At 40.5% G+C, this 22,780-nt stretch overlaps 1 protein-coding gene, 1 long non-coding RNA gene and 1 other non-coding gene across 5 annotated transcripts in view; 2 read left to right on the top strand and 1 right to left on the bottom strand.

Annotated features, from left to right (window-relative positions):
- LOC148110765 (uncharacterized) overlaps positions 1–2,284 on the top strand; it is a 61,716-nt gene extending 59,432 nt beyond the window's left edge. For both annotated transcript variants that reach the window (XR_015725836.1, XR_015725842.1), the window contains one exon: positions 2,065–2,284. This is a non-coding gene — a long non-coding RNA (uncharacterized LOC148110765). The remainder of the gene's footprint in view (positions 1–2,064) is intronic.
- A 7,947-nt stretch (positions 2,285–10,231) lies between these two features.
- Positions 10,232–10,335, bottom strand: LOC148110764 (U6 spliceosomal RNA). The gene has a single exon (XR_015725990.1). It is a non-coding gene; the product is annotated as a U6 spliceosomal RNA (small nuclear RNA).
- A 7,350-nt stretch (positions 10,336–17,685) lies between these two features.
- ATP5MC3 (ATP synthase membrane subunit c locus 3) lies at positions 17,686–21,043 on the top strand. Of its 2 annotated transcripts, none has more exons than XM_045800309.2 (5): positions 17,686–17,840; positions 18,027–18,138; positions 19,290–19,367; positions 19,899–20,092; positions 20,783–21,043. In XM_045800309.2, exons 2-5 carry the CDS (start codon positions 18,100–18,102, stop codon positions 20,895–20,897), a joined length of 426 nt encoding a protein of 141 aa, XP_045656265.1. In that variant the 5' UTR covers positions 17,686–17,840; positions 18,027–18,099; the 3' UTR covers positions 20,898–21,043. The 2 variants fall into 2 exon arrangements, with proteins under 2 accessions (XP_045656265.1, XP_045656266.1); XM_045800310.2 differs by having other exon boundaries at positions 17,750–17,840; positions 18,010–18,138.
- The last annotated feature ends 1,737 nt before the right edge of the window (positions 21,044–22,780 follow it).

Genomic DNA, 22,780 nt, shown 5'->3' with positions numbered 1-22,780 from the left:
GCAGCCTCCACATAAATCTCTGTCATAGAAATTCAGTTGGTAGGAATGGGCTTTGGACACCAGTTCTGGTTTATTCAGTGGTCCAGACCTGCCTTGAATGCATTTGTTTGGCCTGGACTCTCTCAATCCATCCAGTCTTGGTCAATCTATTTTTTGCAGGGTCTGAACGATGTCCCTCATCCCCACATGCTCTCTGGGATCCTGTTTTCACCTGAACCAAAATGATATCACCCACTGAGTTTCACCAGCATAGCTACTGCTCAGAGACTCTTGCTGCAGGATCCCAGCTCACCCTATCGAATGCCTTAATTTGTGATTTGGACTTCTGGGCCAGCTTCCTTGGAAACTGGTCAGGTCAGTCCCCCAAACCCTTAAAAGCTGAAGCTTATTCTCATCTCCTCATAGACCCACTGTTAAGGGTCCAGGATGACCACTGGCAAGTTATATATTCTATGACACTTTGAAGCCCCTTAGAAGGATGTTTCCAAAGTTTAAGTTTCAAGAGTCCTATTGCTACAATAATTCTATTTTAGCCATATACAAATGACAGACCTTAACCCACAATTTCTTTGGCTTCCTTTCTTTCCAGATCTTAGTCTTTCCCCCCACAGATATGGTCATTTTACTTCATACATGAAGGACGTATTCCTCTAAACATAGCAACCCCTTTGCTAGAACATGGCAAAAGACTATAGCTCAACATCTCAGACTCCCTTGGGAGCTTTCTATTCAAGTTTGGTTTCCTGTCTGGTTTGTGTCCTGCAGTTGACTGACTACACGCAATAAATAGTTTACACTTTCCAGGCTATTTGGGGTAACTCCAGCTCTCCCAAAACTCTGGGCAATGGTTTTGTCTCTTACAGGTTTGCTGTGTAAATAGTATCCTAATCATCTAATACGAATACTGTTCATTCAAGAAAGACTCCTCACACATTCGTGGAGACAGAAGGTAGAATAGTGGCCACCAGGGGCTGCAAAGAGGGGATGGTGGGCAGTTATTTTTTAATGATATTGGGGCACCTAGCTGGCTCAGTCAAATAGAGCACGCGACTCTTGATCTTGGGGTCGTGAGTTCAAGCCCCATGTTGGCCATAGAGCTTACTTTTTAAAAAAATGTGTATAGAACTTGGGAAGATGATAAATGGAGATGGATAGTGGTGGTAGTTGCACAACAATGCAAATGGTCTTAATGCCCCTCACTCTACACTCAAAACTGGTTAAAGTTTTACTTAATAAATTTTGTTATGTATATTTTACCACAATTTTTTTAGGACTCAAAGCAGCACTATTATTCTCTCATAACTACTCACGTAGTTATGTTAGTTTGGTTGCAGGGGGACAAATATTCACTCAAGTTTCCACAAGTAATGGCTGTTTATTTTAAGAGTCAGGATGGAGCCAGGATCACATGGCAATCAATGAACAGGGACCTGACAGGAACAGAAACCCAAGGGCCCTCAGGGGCAAGAGCTAGGACTCTTCTCTCAAGTGCTCCATCACAAACATGCCTCAGCCTCCCCCTTCCCTGCTTTTCCTCACATGTCTTGCTACTCCTTGCACTAAAAACTGGATCCTTCTTCTCTTTTCTCCTTCTGGTAACTTCTGCTTTATTATTGTCTCACTTTGTTCACAGTGTGGCTTCCTTATAACCCAGATTTGATCTTGGCCTCTATTCTACATTATACCCCTCAATACATCCTTTCTTATCAGTTCCTTTTGATACCCGCCTCATATTTTGTTTCCCAAATCAGGTTCCCATGAGTAAGCCTGTGATTAGTCTGGTTGTCCCTCATCGAATAGAGCTTTTTGAGCCAGGCCACCCCACGAGCTGTCCCCAGTTTATATTGCGGCTCTCTCCTCATACATATGAGAAACAGACTTATATGGTACAAAACACAGCCACTTTTGGCCGAGGTGGTGGGCATAAAGGACCCTGTGACAGCGATGTCCAATACAACCTCATTTTCTATACCTTCTTTCCTTATGCTCTAGAATAATAACCACTTCCAGACAGGGTCTCAGCAACTGCATCTGGGTCAGTGACATCTCTGGCGTATATTTCAGGAGCATCTCTCCTATGTGACGCAGCTAAAGGCCACACGACTGACCTAGAGGTTACATCAGAAGCCTCCTTGTCCCGGAGATCACCAGTCATCCGCGTATCAGAGAGCACGCCCTCGGTGAGTACACAGGCAAGATCAATTTAAAATGCTCAGCTTTACTTTAGCTTTATTTTATGGCACATGTTTACCCCTGCTAGTTAATTATTATGTTCCTAATTTTGTCATAGCAATAATCCAAAAACTTCTTTGGACAAATGTATCATTTTTAATCAGCAAATTATTTTTAGTTCTTGGTTCTTAAATCTTACTAACATATCTAGCACATTTGGCCTATAGTAAGTACACTAATTATTAATGTTTTAAATAGCACATAATAGTTTATTGTGCAGGCAACATGGTAAGTAAGATATTCTCCAAACTTGGAGATGCAGAAGGCTATTTCTTGAGACCTCAGATCTGGCTGGCTGAGTCCTGGAGAGCAGACTAAATTCATCAGCTGGCTCAACTCCAGCTCTGCATGGCTTGAAGCTTCTGGGCAGGAAAACAGGCAGAAAAGCTGCATTGTGGGTGCCCCCAAGTGGGTACATTTTGATGTGCACGCTGAGGATTTGCTAGTCAGCTCCTCTCCCGTTAGCCTGTGTCTGTGAAGTATTTTTAAAGGTGAAGAAAGCTATTAAAGTATGTATGTTTTTCACCATACATCTCTTATTACATATTATCAACTGAAGCAATACTTAATGATTCAGATTATCACAAATCATTTATTTTCGAGCAAATATCTTACAGGAAAGTTTCAAGTTATGCTGCCATTTAAAAGTGGGGAATAGAAAAAGGATGGACTTTAGTGTCAGACAATGAATTGTGTATCCTTGGGCAATCCACTTAACCTCCGTAATCCACAACATTGTCTCATTATTAAAATGCGAGTTAAGAGTATTTGAAAGAGTACTTACCTAGTAGAGCTGTTTTAGATAAGACCATACATGTAATGTGATAAGGACAGTGTCCAGGACATTATAAGTACTTAATAAAGTATCATTTTTCATATTTTCTTATAAACAGTATTATTTGACTTATATATGCTAAGTAAAATACTTTTATTGAGATTATTTGAAATTCTAGGAGCTCCCCAACACCTTTTTGATTAAATTCATCTCTTGCTTAAATCAGCAGTTTGTAACTTATGACTGAGAATTGAACAACGTGTATGATTATGGCAGTGAGAAAGAGTGAGGTGGACCTGTATTCCTCAAAACTGTTAATGTCATAAGAGACAAAGAAGGGCTAAGGAAATGTTCTAGGTTATAACAGGCTATGAGACACAACAGCTAAATGCAATATGTAATTTTGGACTGGATCCTGTCTTAGAGGGAGAGAAAATTCTATAAAGGACCTTACTGGGACAACTGATGAAATTGGAATGTGGACTGTAGATTGAATAAAAATATTTTGTCAGAGTTAAATTTCCTGAAATTGATAAGTAAACTGTGATTATATAAGAGAATTTATTTTGTGGTTGTATAATTGACACATGACATTATATTAGTTTCAGGTGTATAACATTAAAATGATTCAATATTTGTATATAGAGCATCTTGTTCTTAAGAAATATACATAGAAATATTAAGGGGCATGATGCATGCAACCTACACTCAAATGGCATAGAAAACATGTGTAATATGTCTGTGTGTATTGTGTATAGATGATAGATGTCTATGAATATAGATAACTCTATACATATGCTCTGTGTGTGTGTCTGTGTGTGTGTGTGTATCTACGACAGAATAAGAAAGAGAATATGATATACAATGGAATATTACTCAGCTATCAGAAAGAACGAGTTCTCAACATTTGCTGCAACATGGACGGCACTGGAGGAGATGCTAGGTGAATGCTAAGTGAAATGCTAAGTGAAATAAGTCAAGCAGAGAAAGACAATTATCATATGATTTCTCTCATCTATGGAACATAAGAACTAGGAAGATTGGTAGGAGAAGAAAGGGATAAAGAAAGGGGGGGGTAATCAGAAGGGGGAATGAAGCATGAGAGACTATGGACTCTGAGAAACAAACTGAGGGCCTCGGGGGGGGGGGGGAATGGGATAGGCTGGTGATGGGTAGTAAGGAGGGCACGTATTGCATGGTGCACTGGGTGTTATACGCAACTAATGAATCATCGAGCTTTACATCAGAAACCAGGGATGTACTGTATAGTGACTAACATAATATAATAAAAAAACATTAAAATAAAAAAAAGAAAGAATATGAAAAAGTATAGAAAATGGTAAAAATCGGTGAATCAGGACAAAGAGTAAACAGTAGTTCTCTGCATTCTAAATTTAGCTTTAAAAATGTTTATATAAAAATTTGAGAAGATAGGGAAGTAGTCCTCTCAGAAAGTATCTGGTAGGGGCACCTGCGTGTTTCAGTTGGTTAAGCGTCCACTGGGCATGGAGCCTGCTTAAGATTCTCTCTCTCTCTCTCCTTCTGCCCTTCCCCTCCACTCTCTCTCTCCCCCTCTTAAAAAAAAAAAAGCTGGTAACTATCTAGTACTTTGAGACAAACCCACAAGATTATTGCAAATTATTTGGCAAATTATGCTATACGTAAAAGGAATGTCTACTCTCTATATTTCACTGGACTATATTAACTAATCTTTTTATGAAATTGAGAATTAAAGCATAAATGTTTTTCATGAGGAAGAAAAATTATAAGCTATAAGAGCTCAAACGGACCTTAGAAATCACCTCGTCCATTTCCTGATGGTTTAAATTATATATAACTCATTATTCTGAAACCTGTAAATAAAGAGAAAGAATCAACTATTTATTCTGTCTTTTCTGTCCTAACTGTAGTATAAGGTGACAAAAATAGATGATATGGGAAAGTTCTTCTTTGTAGAATAATTTCAGCTAATAAATGACTAAGAAATGACAGAAAAAGAATATCGCCATACTTCAATCCTAAAGAATAATAGATCTCAGGAGAACTCATCAGTGACTGCTAAAATCATCAAGTAAAAAGCTGATGGGGAACTTTATAATAGATAAATCAGGCTGACCTCACTGATCAATTTTAATATCAGAAAAAAGATAGCCAGGGGTGCCTGGGTGGCTCAGTCGTTAAGCATCTGCCTTCAGTGCGGGTCACGATCTCAGGGTCCTGGGATTGAGCCCCGAGTCAGGCTCTCGCTCATCGGGGAGTCTGCTTCTCCCTCTCCCTCTATGATCTCTCTCACTCTTGCTCTCTCTCAAATAAATAGATAAAATCTTAAGTAGGTAAGTAAGTAAATAAATAAATAAAGCATATAAGTGGAATCATACAATATTTATCCTTTTGCATTATTTCACTTAGCATGTTTCCAAGATTCATCCATGTTATAGCCTGTATCAGAATTCCATTCTGCCTTAAGGCTGAATAATATTCCATTGTGTGTATATACTGCATTTTGCTTATCCATTCACTTACTGGTGGACATTTGTGTTGTTCCCCCCTTTGGCTATTGTGAATAATGCTGCTGTGAACACTAGTGTACAAGTGTCTGCCTAAGTACCTGTGTTCAATTCTTTTGAGCATAGACCTAGAAGTGGAATTGCATTTCATGCGGTAACTCTGTGTTGAACTTTCTGAGGCTTCGGTGGCAGCTGCGCCGGGTCATGTTCCCACCAGCCACGCACCAGGAGTCCGGTGTTTCTACCTCTTCACCAACGGTTGTTATTTTTCTTTTTTTAAATAATAGGCATTCTAATGGGTGAGAGGTAGTATCTCATTTGATTTGCAGTTCCCTCATGACTGGCGACGTTGTACATCTTTTCATGTGCTTATTGACCGTTTGTATATCTTGTTTGGGGAAACGTCAGTTCCTTTGTCCATTCTTTAATTGGGTTGTTTGGGGTTTTCATTGTATAGTTGTAAGAGTTCTTTACATATTCTAGATGTTAATCCCTTATCAAATATGTGATTTGTAAATATTTTCTCCAATTTTGTGGGGTATCTTTTCACTCTCTTGACATTGTCCTTTGAGGCACAAAATTTTTAATTTTGATGAAGTCCAATTTATGTATTTTTTCTTTTGTTGCCTGTCATATCCCAGCAATCATTGCCAAATCCAGTGTTATAAAGATTTTCCCTTATGTTTTCTCCTAAAAGTTTTATAGCTTTAGATCTTACATTTAGGTCTTTAGTCCATTTTGAGTTAATTTTTGTACATGATATAAGGTTAAGGGTCCAACTATTTTGCATGTAATTATCCAGTTTTCCCAGCAGTATTTGCTAAAAAAAAAAAAAAGAAGATATAAGTTCTTGTTAAAGAAAATTTTAAACTATATTCATACACTTCCATGTAAAAACATAGTGAAAGATCTGGCAAGATATATACTATACTATCTTTTTTTTTTTTTTAAGTAGACTCCACACCCAATGTGGGGCTCAAACTCATGACCCTGAGGTCAAGAATCACGTGTTCTACCAACTGAGCCAGCCAGGCACCCCTATACTATATTGTTCGTAATGATTCCTTCTGGGAAGGAGAATAATTTGGAGAGGACAATATACAAGAGCTACAGTTTTTGCTCTATATAATTTGATACTTTAGATTATTTATAAGCCTGTGTTCATATATTACTTATATAATTTTTAAAAGGTAGTTCTAGTGCAGTTTTTTTCTTGTTTGATTTTAAGAGAAAGTTGATTGGATGTGGAAGCATGGGACACGTAGGCCAAGGGCTGATACTCTGGCAAGCTAGAGGTCCAAATTAAATAAACTCTGAGGCAGAATTGCAGCGTGGGAAGGCATTAGCAGATCTCCAGGGTAATGCTGTTTGTCTAGATAATCTGGCAGTAGCAATAGCAAACAGAGACAGTTAAGAAGACTTGGTCCTAATTCTTAACCTTCCACCTACCCCACAACCTCTCACCCTGAGTTAGTTTGTTTTCAAGCTTTAGCTGTATTTGAATAGCAGATATTTTGCTGACATATGTAGGATGTAACTGAAGACTCAAGAGGTCTCTGGGAACTTTGCCAGAGCAAAGCAGCCAGAGGTACAAAGAGGTTTTTATGTGATGATTTTTGGAAGCTGGGAAGTGGACCGTTTGGGCCCGACCAGAGGGTTTTAGTAGCACACTGGCAAGGGGAGAGGGGAAAAAATGTTTTTAATTTTACATTAATTAGTATGTATTTTATTCTAGAGTTTTCACCAAAGAAATATCTTTGGACGACTGTCTCACAGTTGTGTATAATGAATGAATAAAATGTTTGTTGAATGAATGACACATGAATCTGAAGAAGAGATGAAGACAAGTAGACTAGTAAGAGTAGACTCATCCTAGTAAGACATTGACCTAAACAGAATGGTTTTTGTGGGGAGAGACAAGAAAGGAATACATGGAAACTTGCTGCCCAGTAAGTCCCTGGACAAGACCCCTGAATAGTCAAGAAGTGTGAATACAGAAGCCTATGACTGTTATCCTCTAGTAAGCTATCAATGAAACAAAATTAACATTGGACTACCACTGCCTCACATTTCCTGGCCCTACCTCTATTCCCATCCTGGCCAACACCCTATCATTGATGACTCTCTTCTAGCTGCCCTCTTTCAGCTATGCGGAGGCCAACCTAAGAGAGATTCCTAGCTCTTCTTCTAGAAGTCAGTGTGGTTCCAAAAGTGTTCTGTTGCTTTATGCTCAACGGCATTTCAGCAACATTATATATCAGCTTCCTGTATCTGCCTGCCTAGAGATATCAGTCTTCTGTCTGATACACTTCTGTCCGTTTCTTGGGTACCTGGCTCTTTTCCTATCCTCCCAAATTTTGGGTGCTCAGGATGGGCCTGGTCCTGTGACCTAGCCAGCCAGCTGGTATACCTTCTGTGCTCTCAGAGATCATGCCATCATTTGTCAGAGCACACCCCTGCTGCTCATCTCCCTAGCCTTGTACTAAACTAAGATCTATAACGAATGACCATTCCCATACAGTGCCAGGCAGTTCAGCTGCCTGAATTCCAAAATTAAGTCCCCACCTCATCTTTGATTTGTCTCTCCAGATTAATAACCTGTGCCTGAAATCAGACAAGAATTTGACTATATTGGTTTCCTGTGATTGCTCTAACAAACTACCACAAACACAAATTAATTATTTTCTGTTTTTGGAGGACAGAACTCTGCAGCGGGTCTTACCGGGCTCCACAGAGTCATGATAATCCAAAACTAAAAAGAAGATAAAGTATTACTTAGCATGGTACACTTGTACCATATGGAAACCGTATAATTCCCCAAATTAGTATAAGACCCTATATATATCACATGGCTCTAGGGCTAGGAATATGGCCCTTAAAGACCTCACCAGAGCTAGAATAGCAGAAAGAGTTGATAAGCAAGAGTCCTCTCAAAGATTGTTAGTGTTGTGAAACTTTTTATCTCTTAACCCTAAACTGAATATCTGGGTCCGTTGAATATAGATGGATTTAACTTCTTGAAGGAGAATAGAACATATAATTGTAATTGATTGTCTTAAAAATAGCTGAAATTGACATAATGCCTTACAATCACATATAAAAAACTCCAGCCAGAATATAGATAAGGTATATACATATGCACACACACACAGTGCTTTAAAACAGGGATAGCCTGGGACACCTGGGCGACTCAGTCGGTTAAGCGCTCAACTGGTGATTTTGGCTCAGGTCATGATCTCATGGGTTAGGAGATCAAGCCCGGGCTCAGCAGAATGTCTGCCCCTCCCCCCAGTCATGCACGAAATCTTTCCCTCTCTCTCTCTAAAATAAATAAACAATTTTTTTGAAAAAATAATAAAATAAAACAGGGATAGCCTTCCGTAGACAGATTAAAATTCAAGTATAATTTAACAAGCATTGTGTAAGGCTACATCCAATCCCATCACCAAGAAATGAAATTCTTGGGGCACCTGGCTGGCTCAGTCAGTAGGGCATGTGACTCTCGATCTCGGGGTTGTAAGTTCAAGTCCCATGTTGGGTGTGGAGATTACTTAAAAATAAAATCTTTAAAAATAATAATAATGCTTTCCTATGGTTTAATTAATGCAAGTACCACAGGGGGGATAAAGTAATAAATTTTATCAATGATTATGAATTATTAAAACTTCCCTAACATACTGGTTTTAAAATGTTAAAGTAATTCATGCTTATGGTAACCTATCAAATAATACAGTGGTGTGTGAAGAAAAAGTTAACAGTCTGTCCCTTCCTTCTCCAACACCATTGCTCAAAATTTACTGAGTGCCTAGTAATGGGTCAAGCATGTTCTAGACTCTGTGGGTACACCAATGAACAAAACAATGTCCTTGCCACCACTTACAGTCTAAAAGTGAGAGCCAAACAAATAATGGCAGGTGGCAATGTTATGAAAATATATAAAGATATGTAAGGGATTCAGGAAGGCCTCTCTTAAGAGGAGACTTGGCAAAGACTTGGACAAAGTGGAATCGTAAACCAAGTGAACTTCCAGCAGAAAGGTGGTCCAAACTAAAGGAACAAATGTGCAGCTCTATGAGGTGGAATATGGTTGGCACGTTGGAGGAATAGCCAAGAGACCAGTGAACAGGAAGCAGAGTGATCAAGGAGCTATCTTTTTATCCATCTATAGAAACTCTTTGTATTTACCCTGTGTAGTTATGATACAAACTAGATGCAGTCAAATTCATTTGTTTCATTTACTTTCAATTTTTAGGGATTTTTTTAAAAATTTACTTTCATAAATGGTTTGCATGTTTCCAAAATCAAATCTACAAAGCAAAGTATATTCAAAGAAGTCTAGCTTCTATTCTTATTCCCTCCAACCTGTTTCTTTTCCCATGGGTAACCATCTATGAACCTTCTAATTTTTAAATACAGGAAATACGTTTGTAATTCCTTCCCCTTCTTAGATGCATTAACATCCACCACCCCACCCTGCCCCTGCCCTGCCTTCTGAGGTAAATGGTAGCATAGTACAAAAATACGGAATATATGAGGGGGCGCCTGGGTGGCTCAGTCGTTAAGCGTCTGCCTTCGGCTCAGGGCGTGATCCCAGCGTTCTGGGATCGAGCCCCACATCAGGCTCCTCCGCTAGGAGTCTGCTTCTTCCTCTCCCACTCCCCCTGCTTGTGTTCCCTCTCTCGCTGGCTGTCTCTGTTAAATAAATAAAAATCTTTAAAAAAAAATACAGAATATATGAGTTTGTGTGTGGTCCTTGCACAGGGACCAGGTTAATCTTCTCCATCATTACAAGGCTGGTGTATGTGTTGCTGAAGCAAGCACTGAGAGATGAATATTTTACATGGGTAAGAGTTCGGAAGCCGGATACTGCTGAGAGAGTGATGGCTTCCGTTAGGTGCTGCCATGGAAATCTTGCGTCGTCAGTAGTCACCGTGAAGAGACCAGGTGCCTGCAGAAAGAGCAAGTTGCTCTAAATGGACCAAAGGCATTGAGAAAAGAAGTGAAAGGGGAGCTGCAGACAGACATTGCCTACTTCACAACTCAGGCTTGGGGCTGCTTCAGCTTATGAGCCATTCCTGCCAATATCATGTTGTCTCAGAGGTTGGATCAATAAAGGGCTCTAAGGGGGCGCCTGGGTGGCACAGCGGTTAAGCGTCTGCCTTTGGCTCAGGGCGTGATCCCAGCGTTATGGGATCGAGCCCCACATCAGGCTCCTCCGCTATGAGCCTGCTTCTTCCTCTCCCACTCCCCCTGCTTGTGTTCCCTGTCTTGCTGGCTGTCTCTATCTCTGTTGAATAAATAAATAAAATCTTAAAAAAAAAAAGGGCTCTAAGGTTTTAGTTTTTCAATGAATTCATTAAGCACATGAGAGTAGCAACCCAGAGTCCTTCATAAGCACACAAAAATATGTGACAAACTCATGTCACAAATCAAAAAATGTTCCTCAGTTTCTCTTAGTTTGAATTTTGCAATGATAGAAAGAAAGGCATTCTAGAGGTCATTCTAATGTGTCCAAAGAGACTAATGTCTTAGTCAAAAGAGAAGAACAAAAAAATTATTTCAAATTACATTTTATATACTAAGCCCCTTGTATATTATTGAGCAAAAATTTACTGAGTAACTACTATTTTAACACTCTGTTAGGTGCCATAAAAGACATAAATATGAATTAGCCCTAATTCTTGCCCTTGAGAATCTTACTGTCTGTGCCAGTTATTAACTTATGACTTCTCAGCCAAAAGTCCATCCTTCTTTGCCTTGCTTCGTTATTCTAGAGCTGAGCCCTGCAGGCATTTCTGCTTTGACAACTGGCAAAACGTTAGGCTTTGCCAGGAGAGGGGTGATAGAAAGACCCTGTGAGGCCAGAGCTGGAGGAAACGACTTTTCTTCTGGTGTGGAGCCCATGGGTTGGTTTGCAAGAGAGGCCTGGTTATATGCACTTCAGCAATCTTCCTGGTTCACTTGTGGCTGGTGCCTCCAGCAAGCTCCTTCACCACAAGTGGTCTATACATTCCTGTGACAGCCATGCCCTCGCCTCTACATTTCTAAGTTCTTCCTTTCTTTTCACTCTTCCTCAGCCAAGGGTAGTAACGGTTGCTACTTCTGCACCCCTTAGAATCCACTCTATCCTTCTTAGCAGATACCTTTATTGGTTAACAATCTTTACATTAAATTTTCTTTGTTCAGGTTACTAAAATGGTTCTGTATCCTGGTTGGTCCCTATCAGATATACCAGATATACCATGGAATATGGAAAAAAGACAGATCTAAATTAATGTAAATTTGTGGAAGGAGGGCTATTTCTGCTGTAATCACAGACCAAAGTCCAAAAAGTGTCAGAGATGCAGACCCATCAGTTTGAGCTGTGTTCAGCTGCATATAACAGAAGACTGACCTCAGTGGCTTAAGCAAATAGAGGGGTTTTTTCTCATATAACATGAAGTCCATAAATAGATAGTTAATAGCAGCTCGAGCTACTTTTTAAAAAAAAATTAAAAATTCAATCTCCTTTTCATTTCCAACTTCTCCATCCTTAATGTTCAGTGTCTGTACTGATGGATGCAAGATTGTGGCTTCACCTCCAGACATTGGATCTATATTCTGAGCAGGAAAAGAAAAAATGTAAAGAACAAAATGAAATGAGCCAGTTGAATCTATACCCTTTGTATGCATTCTTAGAGGCAATACCAAGTAATTTTAACTCACATATCACTGACCATTCTTAACTGTAAGGAAACCTGGGAAGTTCAGTATTTTTTAACTGTGAACAGGGTTCTATAACCAAGAAAGAAAGGGAGAACATATGTTGGATAGGCAACTAGCTGTACACAAATTAAGTGAACAAATGGGTAACCGACTTACTTTTTTATCTATTACTGAAGTACAATTGACATACAATGTTGTATTAGTTTCAGGTGTACAACATAGTGATTCGACAAGTCTATATGCTCCTCAGGGCTCACCACAATAAGGGTAGTCACCACCACAATAAGTGTATGTCACCATATGTTATTAAGATATTATTGACTATTCCCTATGCTGTGCCTGATGGACAAGAGGCAAAAGAGGGACTTGATCTCATATCCACATACTTATTCATTTTCTTCTAACGTAAATAGTCTTTCTATATTATGAACTGTGACATAAAATTGTTTTTTCCTCAATAACTAGTGTATCTTACCAGAAAAAAAAGGATAGAATAATATTGATTATATTAGTATACTGTTTTCATGTAACTCTTTAATATAAATTTTAGCCTGGACCTTCTGGACCTCTGAAAGGCCATAAAAAGACACATTTACTTTTAATTCTTTACTAAATCTTTGGAGTCATTTAGTAAATATTCTATTCCACTATACTAGATGGCATGAAAGTAGCTAAATAATTTGTAAAGGAGGGGCGCCTGGGTAGTGCAGTCGTTAAAGCATCTGCCTTCGGCTCAGGGCATGATCCCGGCATACCGGGATCGAGTCCCACATCGGGCTCCTCCGCTATGAGCCTGCTTCTTCCTCTCCCACTCCCCCTGCTGTGTTCCCTCTCTCGCTGGCTGTCTCTCTGTCACATAAATAAATAAAATCTTTAAAAAAATAATAATAATTTGTAAAGGAATCAAAAATGAAGATTAAGGACAAAAATTTCTGCACTAGAAAGTGATTAGTAGCCTAGACAGACAGTGTTAGGTTTTATATAAGGGATACCAAGAAATGGGTTTTTTTAATTAAAAGATTTTATTTGAGAGGGAGAGAGAGCAATAGAGAGAGCATAAGCACAGTGGGGGGGGGGGCTGCAGAGGGACAGGGGGAAGAAGCAAGCTCCTCAATGCGGGGCTCAATCCTAGGACCCAGGGATCATGACCTGAGCTGAAGGCAGACGCTCAACCAACTGAGCCACCCAGGCGCTCCCCTAAGAAATGCTTTCTAATCAAATCAGCCCATCTCTCTCATCTGAACTCCCAAGCCTGTTTCAATGAAGAACTTTCTAAACAGAACAATCTCTTTTCTGAAGGTATTTCCCTTATCATACACCACACAACATAGTCCTAAAACAGTTACTAATTTGTGTTTTTCTCCAATTTTTTGTATACCATAGTTCAATTTTTCATATACCTTAATTACAAAGTAAACTCTTGCATTTTCCTGTATACTCACTATGTTCAAAAGGGGACACAGTATTTATTTGGAGCTCACCTTGACTGAATGATCCTATAGAATTAGCAGAGGTTTAGAGGTTCGTTTTTTTTTTAAAGATTTTATTTATTTATTCGACAGAGACAGAGACAGCCAGAGAGAGAGGAACACAGGCAGGGGGAGTGGGAGAGGAAGAAGCAGACTCATAGCGGAAGAGCCTGACGTGGGGCTCGATCCCAGAACGCCGGGATCACGCCCTGAAGCCAAAGGCAGACGCTTAACCGCTGTGCCACCCAGGCGCCCCTAGAGGTTCATTTTTCTAAAAAAATAAATTGATAGCAAATTAAGGCCAATAATATGAAACAATAATTTTAATAAGAAAAGTGAAACAGTTTTATAACAAAGCCCAGAATATTTTTAACTTACATTTCTGATTTTCATTTCCACAAATAATATATATATATTTTTAAATCATACTAAAGTGAGAAGGCTGGTGAAAACTTTACAGGCTATTAAAATGAAAACTTTCAAAAGCAGATAATTTAAGCATCTTTCCATGTGTCCAGGTTAGAACTACCTTACAATAGTTTTAACAACCACAACCCTACTCCACCCCAGAATTTCAAGGAAAGGGGAGTCAGTGCACAAGACATGTGCTTCTATCTGCTTTGCTCTGAGTTATGCCTGGAATTCTGAACTGAAATTGCTCCCATTAAGATGCTGCTGCCTCCTGATTACTTTTAAAGATTTTTTTTTTTTAATTTAAAAGGGGGCACCTGGCTGGTTCAGTGGGTGGAGTATGCAGCTCTTGATCTCAGGGTCGTGGGCTCGAGACCCACGTTGGGTGTAGAGATTACTTAACAACAACAAAAAAAAAGATGTTGCTGTTTCCACATGGATCTCAAAGGAGTGGATATTTTGAAGGCAATATCTTCTGTTTCACTTATCTCTTGCTGTGTAACAAACCACCCTAAGCTTCGTAGCTTCAAACAATAACCTTTTCATTGCTCTTGACTCTGTGGGTCAGGAATTTAGGTAAGGCTCATTTCTCTTCCATGTGGTGTTGTCTGAGAAGGCTTGATCAAAGCTAGAGAACCCAACATGGCCTCACTCACATGTCCAGGGCACCTCAGTTCTCTTTTATGAGGCTTTTTTTTTTCTGTCCAGAAGGTTTCTTAAAACTCAGTAGTCTAACCCATGTTTCTTGATGTGATGGTTGGCTTCCGAAGAGAAAATGAAAGCTATGAGACCTCTTACTAGTCCAGAAGTCACAAGGTGTCACTTCTCCGGGTCAAAGCAAGTCATAAGATTAGCCCAGATTTAAGGAGAGGGAAATAGACTCCATTGCTTGATGAGTGACAAAGTCACATTGCAAAGGGGCATACAGGATAGGAGGGATTATTGCACTTAAATTGGGAAAGGATTGTCTATACTTCTCTTAACTGCCCCATCCCTTTCTTCTCCATGCCATCTTCACTCAGGCTTGTCACATACTACCAAACTATGATGTCATTACTTAAGATGATCGTCTTTAGCGTGCCAGGGTGGCTCAGGCCAGTTGAGCACTCAACTCTTAATTTTGGCTCAGGTCGTGATCTCAGGATCATGAAAGCCAGTCCCCCAGTGGGCTCCCAGCTCTGTGGAGTCTGCTTGTCCCTCACCTTCTGCCCACCCCACCCCACCCACACTCCTGCTGGCACATATGCACATCCACTCTTTCTCTCTCTCTCTCTCTCTCTCTCTCACTAAAATAAATGAATAAATAAAATCTTTTTTAAAAAGACAATTATCTCCACTATTTAAGAAAAAAAATACAGACAGAATTGAATACTTCAAAAGAAGTCCCCTGTGCATCTTTATGGTCTCACTTCACTCCTCTCAGAAGGTGCCATTTTTCTTCAAACCTCCTCATTGCAAATACTCACCCTCTATCAATATGGGTTGGTGTCACTCAAGATCCACTTTGTCACACACACAAACACACACACACACACACACACACACACAAGCCATTCTCACAGGTAGCACCATCTGTTCTTTGAACACCTAAAATTCTTCATAAATATTTAAACTCTAACTGATCAAACCCACCAAAGACCTACTGTCTCTTCTTCTAGGCCAGTTCACCTGCTTATTGACATACTGACAGTCAGAGCCTGGACTTAAACTGAATCTCTCCCTGTCATAGACACTTAGCCATATGCACCCTGGAAGTGATCCTCTTAGGGATCCCAGCTTCTCTCCTGCCTCCTCTTCCTCTTCAACAGTGACCATTACTGATTTATGGCTGAAGAGACAGGACCTTCCCTTAAACCATCTTTGTACACAAATCCATTCAGGATAGTTTTTCCCTTATGAGGATTTATTATTGAAGTATAGGATATGTGATGGTTAATTTTGGGTCAGCTTGACTGGCCATGGGGTTCCTAAATTAAATATTATCTCTGGGTGTGTCTGTGAAGGTGTTTCTGGATGAGATCAGCCTTTGAATTAGTGGGCTTGGTAAAGTAGACTGTCCTCCCCAATGTGGGTGGGCATCATCCAATCCATTGAGGGTCTGACTAGAACAAAAGACAGAAGAAGAAAGAATTTGCCCTTTTCCCCCCATCTCACTACTGAGCTGGGACATCTCATCTCATCTCATTCAGACTGGGAATTACACTATTGGCCTCCCTGGTTCTCAGGTCTTCGGATTCTAACTGAATTATACCACTGGCTTTCCTGGGTCTCCAGCTTGGGGATAGCAGATCATGGGACTTCTCAGCTTCCATAACCACATGCACTAATTCTTCATAATAAATAAACAGATAACTCAATAATTAATCAGTTAATCTCCTACTGGTTCTGGTTCTCTGGAGAACTCTGATGAATACAGAGCATTGTTTATTCTACTTTAGACATCACAGGATACTACATACTTCAGGTAAGAACTGAGTACTTGAGAAAATAATCTCTCGTCCAACTGCACATGTGAATTCAAATGAATTATCTCTATTTTACGGGCTGAAGATTGAGCCTAAAATGATTAGCTTTCACATGACTTGAACCATTTGTATTTGAAGCTGGATCAGTGACAAATTCTTATTCATTTTTCATGTTTCAATTCTGAGGGCTTCTCCCTGGGATTGCCCCTAGATGATACGACACCTTTGTGCTAACTAGAAAAAGGATGATCCTCTGGGTGGATGCTGTCCCATGCCAGGGCTCTAGGCCAAGTGGGTGGGATTTCAGCACCCCCCCCCCCCATCTCTTCAACTGGGCTATACGTTGACTTGTATCACTTCCAGTAGAACCACTAAGAACTAAGTAAAATTTACACAGTTTGAGGATCTACCAGAAGTTCAGTTAGAGCCATTTTTTCTGAGACATTTCTGTATTCATCAAAGATGAATAAATTTGCTAAAAGGTGTTAAAGTTGGGTCGGTTTTGAAAGTACTCACTTTCTTTAGTCCCATGAAATACATTACATCCCTTAATTCTTTCAAGCATAGAGCTGGAAGAAAAATTACCTCCCTCACTTTATTACCAAGATGCAACTTTGTGCCCAAAGTCACAAAACTCTTTGATCTATACATGTGCTTCTTCCTTTTTCCCAGTACTTCTAGGTCAGGTCCTCTGTCACTCAAGGGATTAGCCACACTTCTGGAATACTTTTCCAGATTCCTTTAAAGAAATGTGTTCGCTTTGCTGGGGACCCTAATTTCTCCTGTGAAGCAGCGCATGAACTCCTCCCCCACGCACAGAGAATCCTATTTCACAGAGGAGAGTGACCAGGAAAGGGGTCCCTCTAGAAAAGAGAAGTAACAACTGATTAAAAACGCAAATCTCACAAGGTGTCAACTGAAAGAAAACGTCGCACTATCCTCTGGACAGCTCAGATCAAAAGGGAAACAACCTGTTCAGTTCTCTCTGCCAGGGCCAGTTTTCAATTTCTTCTTTTCGCCTCTCCCTTACTAGCCACTGCCCGCCAGCCCACTTCTGTGTTGCTGTCGTTGTCCTTCCCAACTAGTTGCCAATAAAGTTGTTACAAAGTGACCTTGAGCGTCTTCCCTACTGCCCCCCGTTTCCCCGCCTTCTCCATCCGGGTGCCGCGGCGCGGATAAGAGGCGGACCGCGCCTGCGCGTGTAGCGCCACTCCTTCGACCTCTGCCGCCGCCGCCGCCGCCGCTGCCGCCGCCGCCGCCGCCACCTCTCGGGAAGGTAAGCGGAGGGCGCGAGAGCCGGGCCCGGCCGGGGCGGAGCAGCGTTCAAGCAGCACCCATTCATTCTGCGGGCGCCTCGCTGGATGAGGGCCCAAGCCGACCGCGTGCACGGGAGCCCGCGGGACCTGGGTGGGGAGGACAGGCCCGGGAGGGCACTTGACCTTAAGCCCCTTTACCTCCGCAGAAGGGAAGCGGGAGAGGAGCCCCCGTCGGCGGTCACCCAGGTCCTCCAGCCGCGCCGCCCCGAGGAGTGTAAGATGTTCGCCTGCGCCAAGCTCGCCTGCACCCCCGCTCTGGTGCGTAGCCCAGGCCGGGCCGGGGCGCCGAGGGAGGACCTCTCGGCCTGGAGCGTCCACGTTGTTGAATGGGGCACACCAACCTGTGGGGACCGCTCAGCCCTCACCCTCTGTGGTCTCTTCTTTCTTTCCTACTAAACCTGGGGCGCCTCACTCCGCACCTCCTCTCCACCAGTGCGGTGGGGAGCAGCCGAGGCCTAGTTGTCAGGCCCTCCTCGCTGTAGGTCAAACCCTCCTTGCCCCTAGTGACGGAGCGCCCCCCCCCCCCCCGTCCTCGCGTGCCTCGTGGGGTTGGGGTGGGCGCGAAGGTTGGGGTGCTCCTAAGGATGTAGGGGGCCTCTGAGGCCTAGTTCACCGCAGCAGCATTCTCTGTAGGTCAAACTCGCTGCTGCAGGGGGAGGGACTTTGCCTCACCCTGTGTGGGCGGAGGAGGGTGGTGGAGGAGTCGAAAGTCTTTCTAACTGCCTCTGGCTGTTATTTCCATAACCATTTTGGAAGCTTTACGTGAAGTAAGGATGTGGGGGTTTGTCTTAGAGAATCGGGTCTTGGTTCTGAAGGGATTTTCTGTGACCTTAGTGTAGTGGACACTCAAGGGCAGAGACGCTGGACTGCAATATGTCCTTATGGTCAGATATTTCACCGATTATTCTTACACTGATAGAGAATTGTTCAGACTGCTTTTTTATTTTATAATTAATGGACATACAGGAATATTTTGGAAGTTGTAGGCCTCATAGTAACCAATGGGCTAATTTAAATGACAAGCGTTTATAGCAACACTCTTGATAAACTTGTTGGTCCGCTTAAACTTACCAAAGAATATGGGATGTTTATTGCTGCTTTTCTGACCTGAATCGTGGCACTACCATAATTGAAATTTTAAAAATAATGCTTTCTTTTTAAGCATTTAGAAGTTTTATTCAGATTATTACAAATAGGTTATGTAGCATACTTTAAATTTTAATTAGCAACTTTAAAATAAAATTCCTTCATGGACTGAAAATAACCAAACAGCAAGATAAGAGACAATAAAGAAAAGTCATGAGCTTTCTGATAAATTTTTGCTGATGGCTTTTTTAGAACTCATGGTACAAGAAGGGTCATTGAAGTCGTATCTACTCTCAATATTGGAATTTTTTTTTCCTTAATAGATCCGAGCTGGATCCAGAGTTGCATACAGACCAATTTCTGCATCAGTGTTATCTCGACCAGAGGCTAGGACTGGAGAGGTAATAGCAGTAATAATAGAAATTAAGTAACCCCAGCAAGTAAGTCTTATGGTTTTAATTAAAGGGGGGGTTAAAAAAAAAAAAAAAAACCTCATTAGTGAATGGTTTGAGAGCAGTTTTTTTCCACCCTTTATCCAAAAAATAGTGCAGAGGATAAGCCAATGAAAGAAACTTGGCTGAGTTGGCTAAGAAATAAAGTCAGTGTATATATATATATATTTAAGTATATAGTCTTGAGTTGCCTATGTTTAAGATTATGCTAGCTACAGTTATTGAAAAGGTTACCCTATTTGAAAAGCATATTCAAATACACTTTCATAATTTTCAACAACCTTATGAGGTTATATATACTGTTATCCCTATTCTACAACATTGGAATTATTCTAAGCTCTTGATTTTTGCACTGTGCCACACAATCTCCTATTCAAAATCACAAAATAGAGAAGTTAGTTACCATTTGACAGTGCAGTAATTAAAATAGCTAATTGTGATTACTGATTTCACCTTTGCCTTTTTTTTTCTTTTCCCTAGGGCTCTACGGTATTTAATGGGGCCCAGAATGGTGTGTCTCAGCTAATCCAAAGGGAGTTTCAGACCAGTGCAATCAGCAGAGACATTGATACTGCTGCCAAATTTATTGGTGCAGGTGCTGCAACAGTGGGAGTGGCTGGTTCTGGTGCTGGTATTGGAACAGTCTTTGGCAGCCTTATCATTGGTTATGCGAGGTAATTTCTATCACCAAATAACCTACTTTAAGAGCATGCTTGACATAGTTGGAAACTTAGAAAATTAGTGAAATAATAACAGCTATTCTGTATTAAGTGCCAACTCTGTGTCTTGCATTGTATTTTGAGGGCTTTGCATGCATGATCTCACTTAACCCTCACAGTATCCCTTGGAGATAGACTCCAGCTTACTTATGAAGGATGAGCATCGCAGAAATTACACTGATGGCTCAAGTAGCTAGTAAGTGTCAGAAAAAAGTTTTAATTCTGACTTCAGAGTCTGCACTCTTGATTGTTAAGCTGTATTGGGGCTACAGTTAACAGCATAGTCTTGAAAAGTATCAATTTCCATTTTATTTAAGACCTTATTTCTAAACTGTCAGATCTTAGGAGGTATAGAATGTACTTTCACGGGAATAGCAAGTATGTCTGAATCCCTCAAAATGGATGAAGACTAACTATATCGACATACAGAGATCACTTCTTATCTTTTCCCCACATGGTAGGATTGAGAAGAAAGGAATATCGAACAAAGGCAAAAGCAAACGAGATCTAGGCAAATACTTTTCCAGGACTTTCCAATTTACAAAGATCCCATACTAGTAATCTCATTCTTTAACATTTATCAAACATATTGGAATTCAGAAAAATATTTCAAAGTAACAGTTATATGTGTTGTGTCTCTTTTAGAAACCCTTCGCTGAAGCAGCAGCTGTTCTCATATGCTATCCTGGGATTTGCCTTGTCTGAAGCTATGGGTCTCTTTTGTTTGATGGTTGCTTTCTTGATTTTGTTTGCCATGTAACAGAAATTACTGCTTGAAATGTTGGCATTCATATTAATTACGGATGTAATTCTGTGTATCTTACTGTGACTCCCAAAACTGTAGTATTGGTGTCATGGAAATGTACGTTATTTCCAAGGTCATTTCATTAAAGATGAAAACTTTAATTTTTGCCGTGATTTGTACTTAACCTAAATTTAGATCATCACAAAGAAGAATATGCATTCAGTCAGATACATACAAGTCTAAGCAGTTGCACCGTGATGAAAACAAGTCAATTTTTATGAGAATTCTTTTATATAGTATTGTGCACATTGTAATTTGTAGGGTTCTTGGTCACTCATATAAAGGGGAAATATGTATTTTCGCCTTCTATGAGATAACGATTAATTAAACTAATGTAGTTGAGATGGTTTTGTGTTTTTAAGGCCTAACAGGAATTATGATACCTGGGAGCAGAATTAACCTTCCAAAACTAACTTGGCTGGTCCTCCACAGCTGGTTCTAAAAATAATTTCATGTCAGCTTTTTAGGAATTGAAGCCTTGTTAGACTAGGGTTGGGGGTGGTTTTTGCTTTTCAGTAAGTCTCACGTTAAGCAATTAAGTGTCTGTAACAAAGTAGAGTTTCTAAGAAGAAAATCTCATTAGAAACCAAATATCAAATACAAAAATTTAAAAAGGTGGGGCACCTGGGTGGTTCAGTTGGTTAAGTGTCTGCATTCTGCTTAGGTCGTGATCCCAAGGTCCTGAGATCGAGCCCTGCGTCAGGCTCCCTGCTCATTAGGGAGCCCATTTCTCCCTCTCCCTCTACCATTCCCCCTGCTTCTGCTCTCTGGCTCACTGTCTCTGACAAATAAATAAAAATCTTCTTAAAAAATTGAAAAAGGTAATAAAAACCAAATATCAAAAAGTAAGCTTAATTGGCTATATTTTTAAAGCCAAAAGTTGCTAAAGCATTCCTTATCACTAGCATCTTGGGATGCTAGTTGGTTCAACAGCAGTTTGTTTCTAATACTACATTGAATATGTTAAAAAAAAAATGCAAAAATTATATCCGTAGGATTTGATGTCTAGATCTTGGGAACAAGTCAGGGAAGGACGGGGTATGTGCATCACACAAGTGTTACTCCCTTTCCTAGGAATTTTATGTACTCTATATAAATTTAGTCCTCATAACAACCCTGCGTAACTGGGGAGAAAAGATGAACAGAAAACTAGGCTTAAGAAGGATTAATTCCCAAAATCAGATAACCATTAAGTGGCAAAGACACAATCCAGATTCAGACCTTCATTGATTCCAAAGACCATGCTTTGATTTTTTTATGTTAGGGATGACAAAGGAAAAGCTGATTTGAGAGAAGCTTTGTTACAGAATTTAAAGCACAAAATTGAAGCATAATCTTAGCCTTGTGGGCTTGAAAAGAGGAAAGGTATGGTGTGTGGTATGGAGTAGATGTGAATGAAAGAAGTGCAGAGCAGCAGTAAGAACCCAACTCCAGGTAGTACTTGCAGTAAATCTCAACCTAGTTTTATGACTCCCCAGCAATGTTGGGAAGTTAACTGATAGAGAGCAGTGAGGGTTATTAGGGCTGGTTACTGATGAAATGACAGGTCAGAGGAGCTCTAAGCAGACAGCAAGAAAGGACATTGTTTAACAGGCTAACCTATGAGCTTCAAACTTGGTAAGGAATGAGTAAAGCCACAAGGAGTAATAAGTTGGAATAAAAGAGGGAGGTCAAGGGTATTCTGGAAAGTGGAGTAGGAAGCACCAGGAATCGCTTCCCACCTAGACAACAATTACACTGTCCAAAGCTAATTTGACTATATTGGAACTCTTGTCTAGTGAAGGCTTGCAACTTCCAGAAGAAGGCTTGAAATGTAAATTGGGGTTAATTTCAATTTC

Source organism: Ursus americanus, chromosome 1 (assembly GCF_024610735.1).
Source record: "Ursus americanus isolate L20-20 chromosome 1, mUrsAme1.1.p, whole genome shotgun sequence".
Classification (NCBI taxonomy): domain Eukaryota; kingdom Metazoa; phylum Chordata; class Mammalia; order Carnivora; family Ursidae; genus Ursus; species Ursus americanus.
The sequence above is the reverse complement of the archived record's forward strand: the minus strand, read 5'-3'. Positions and strand labels throughout refer to the sequence as shown.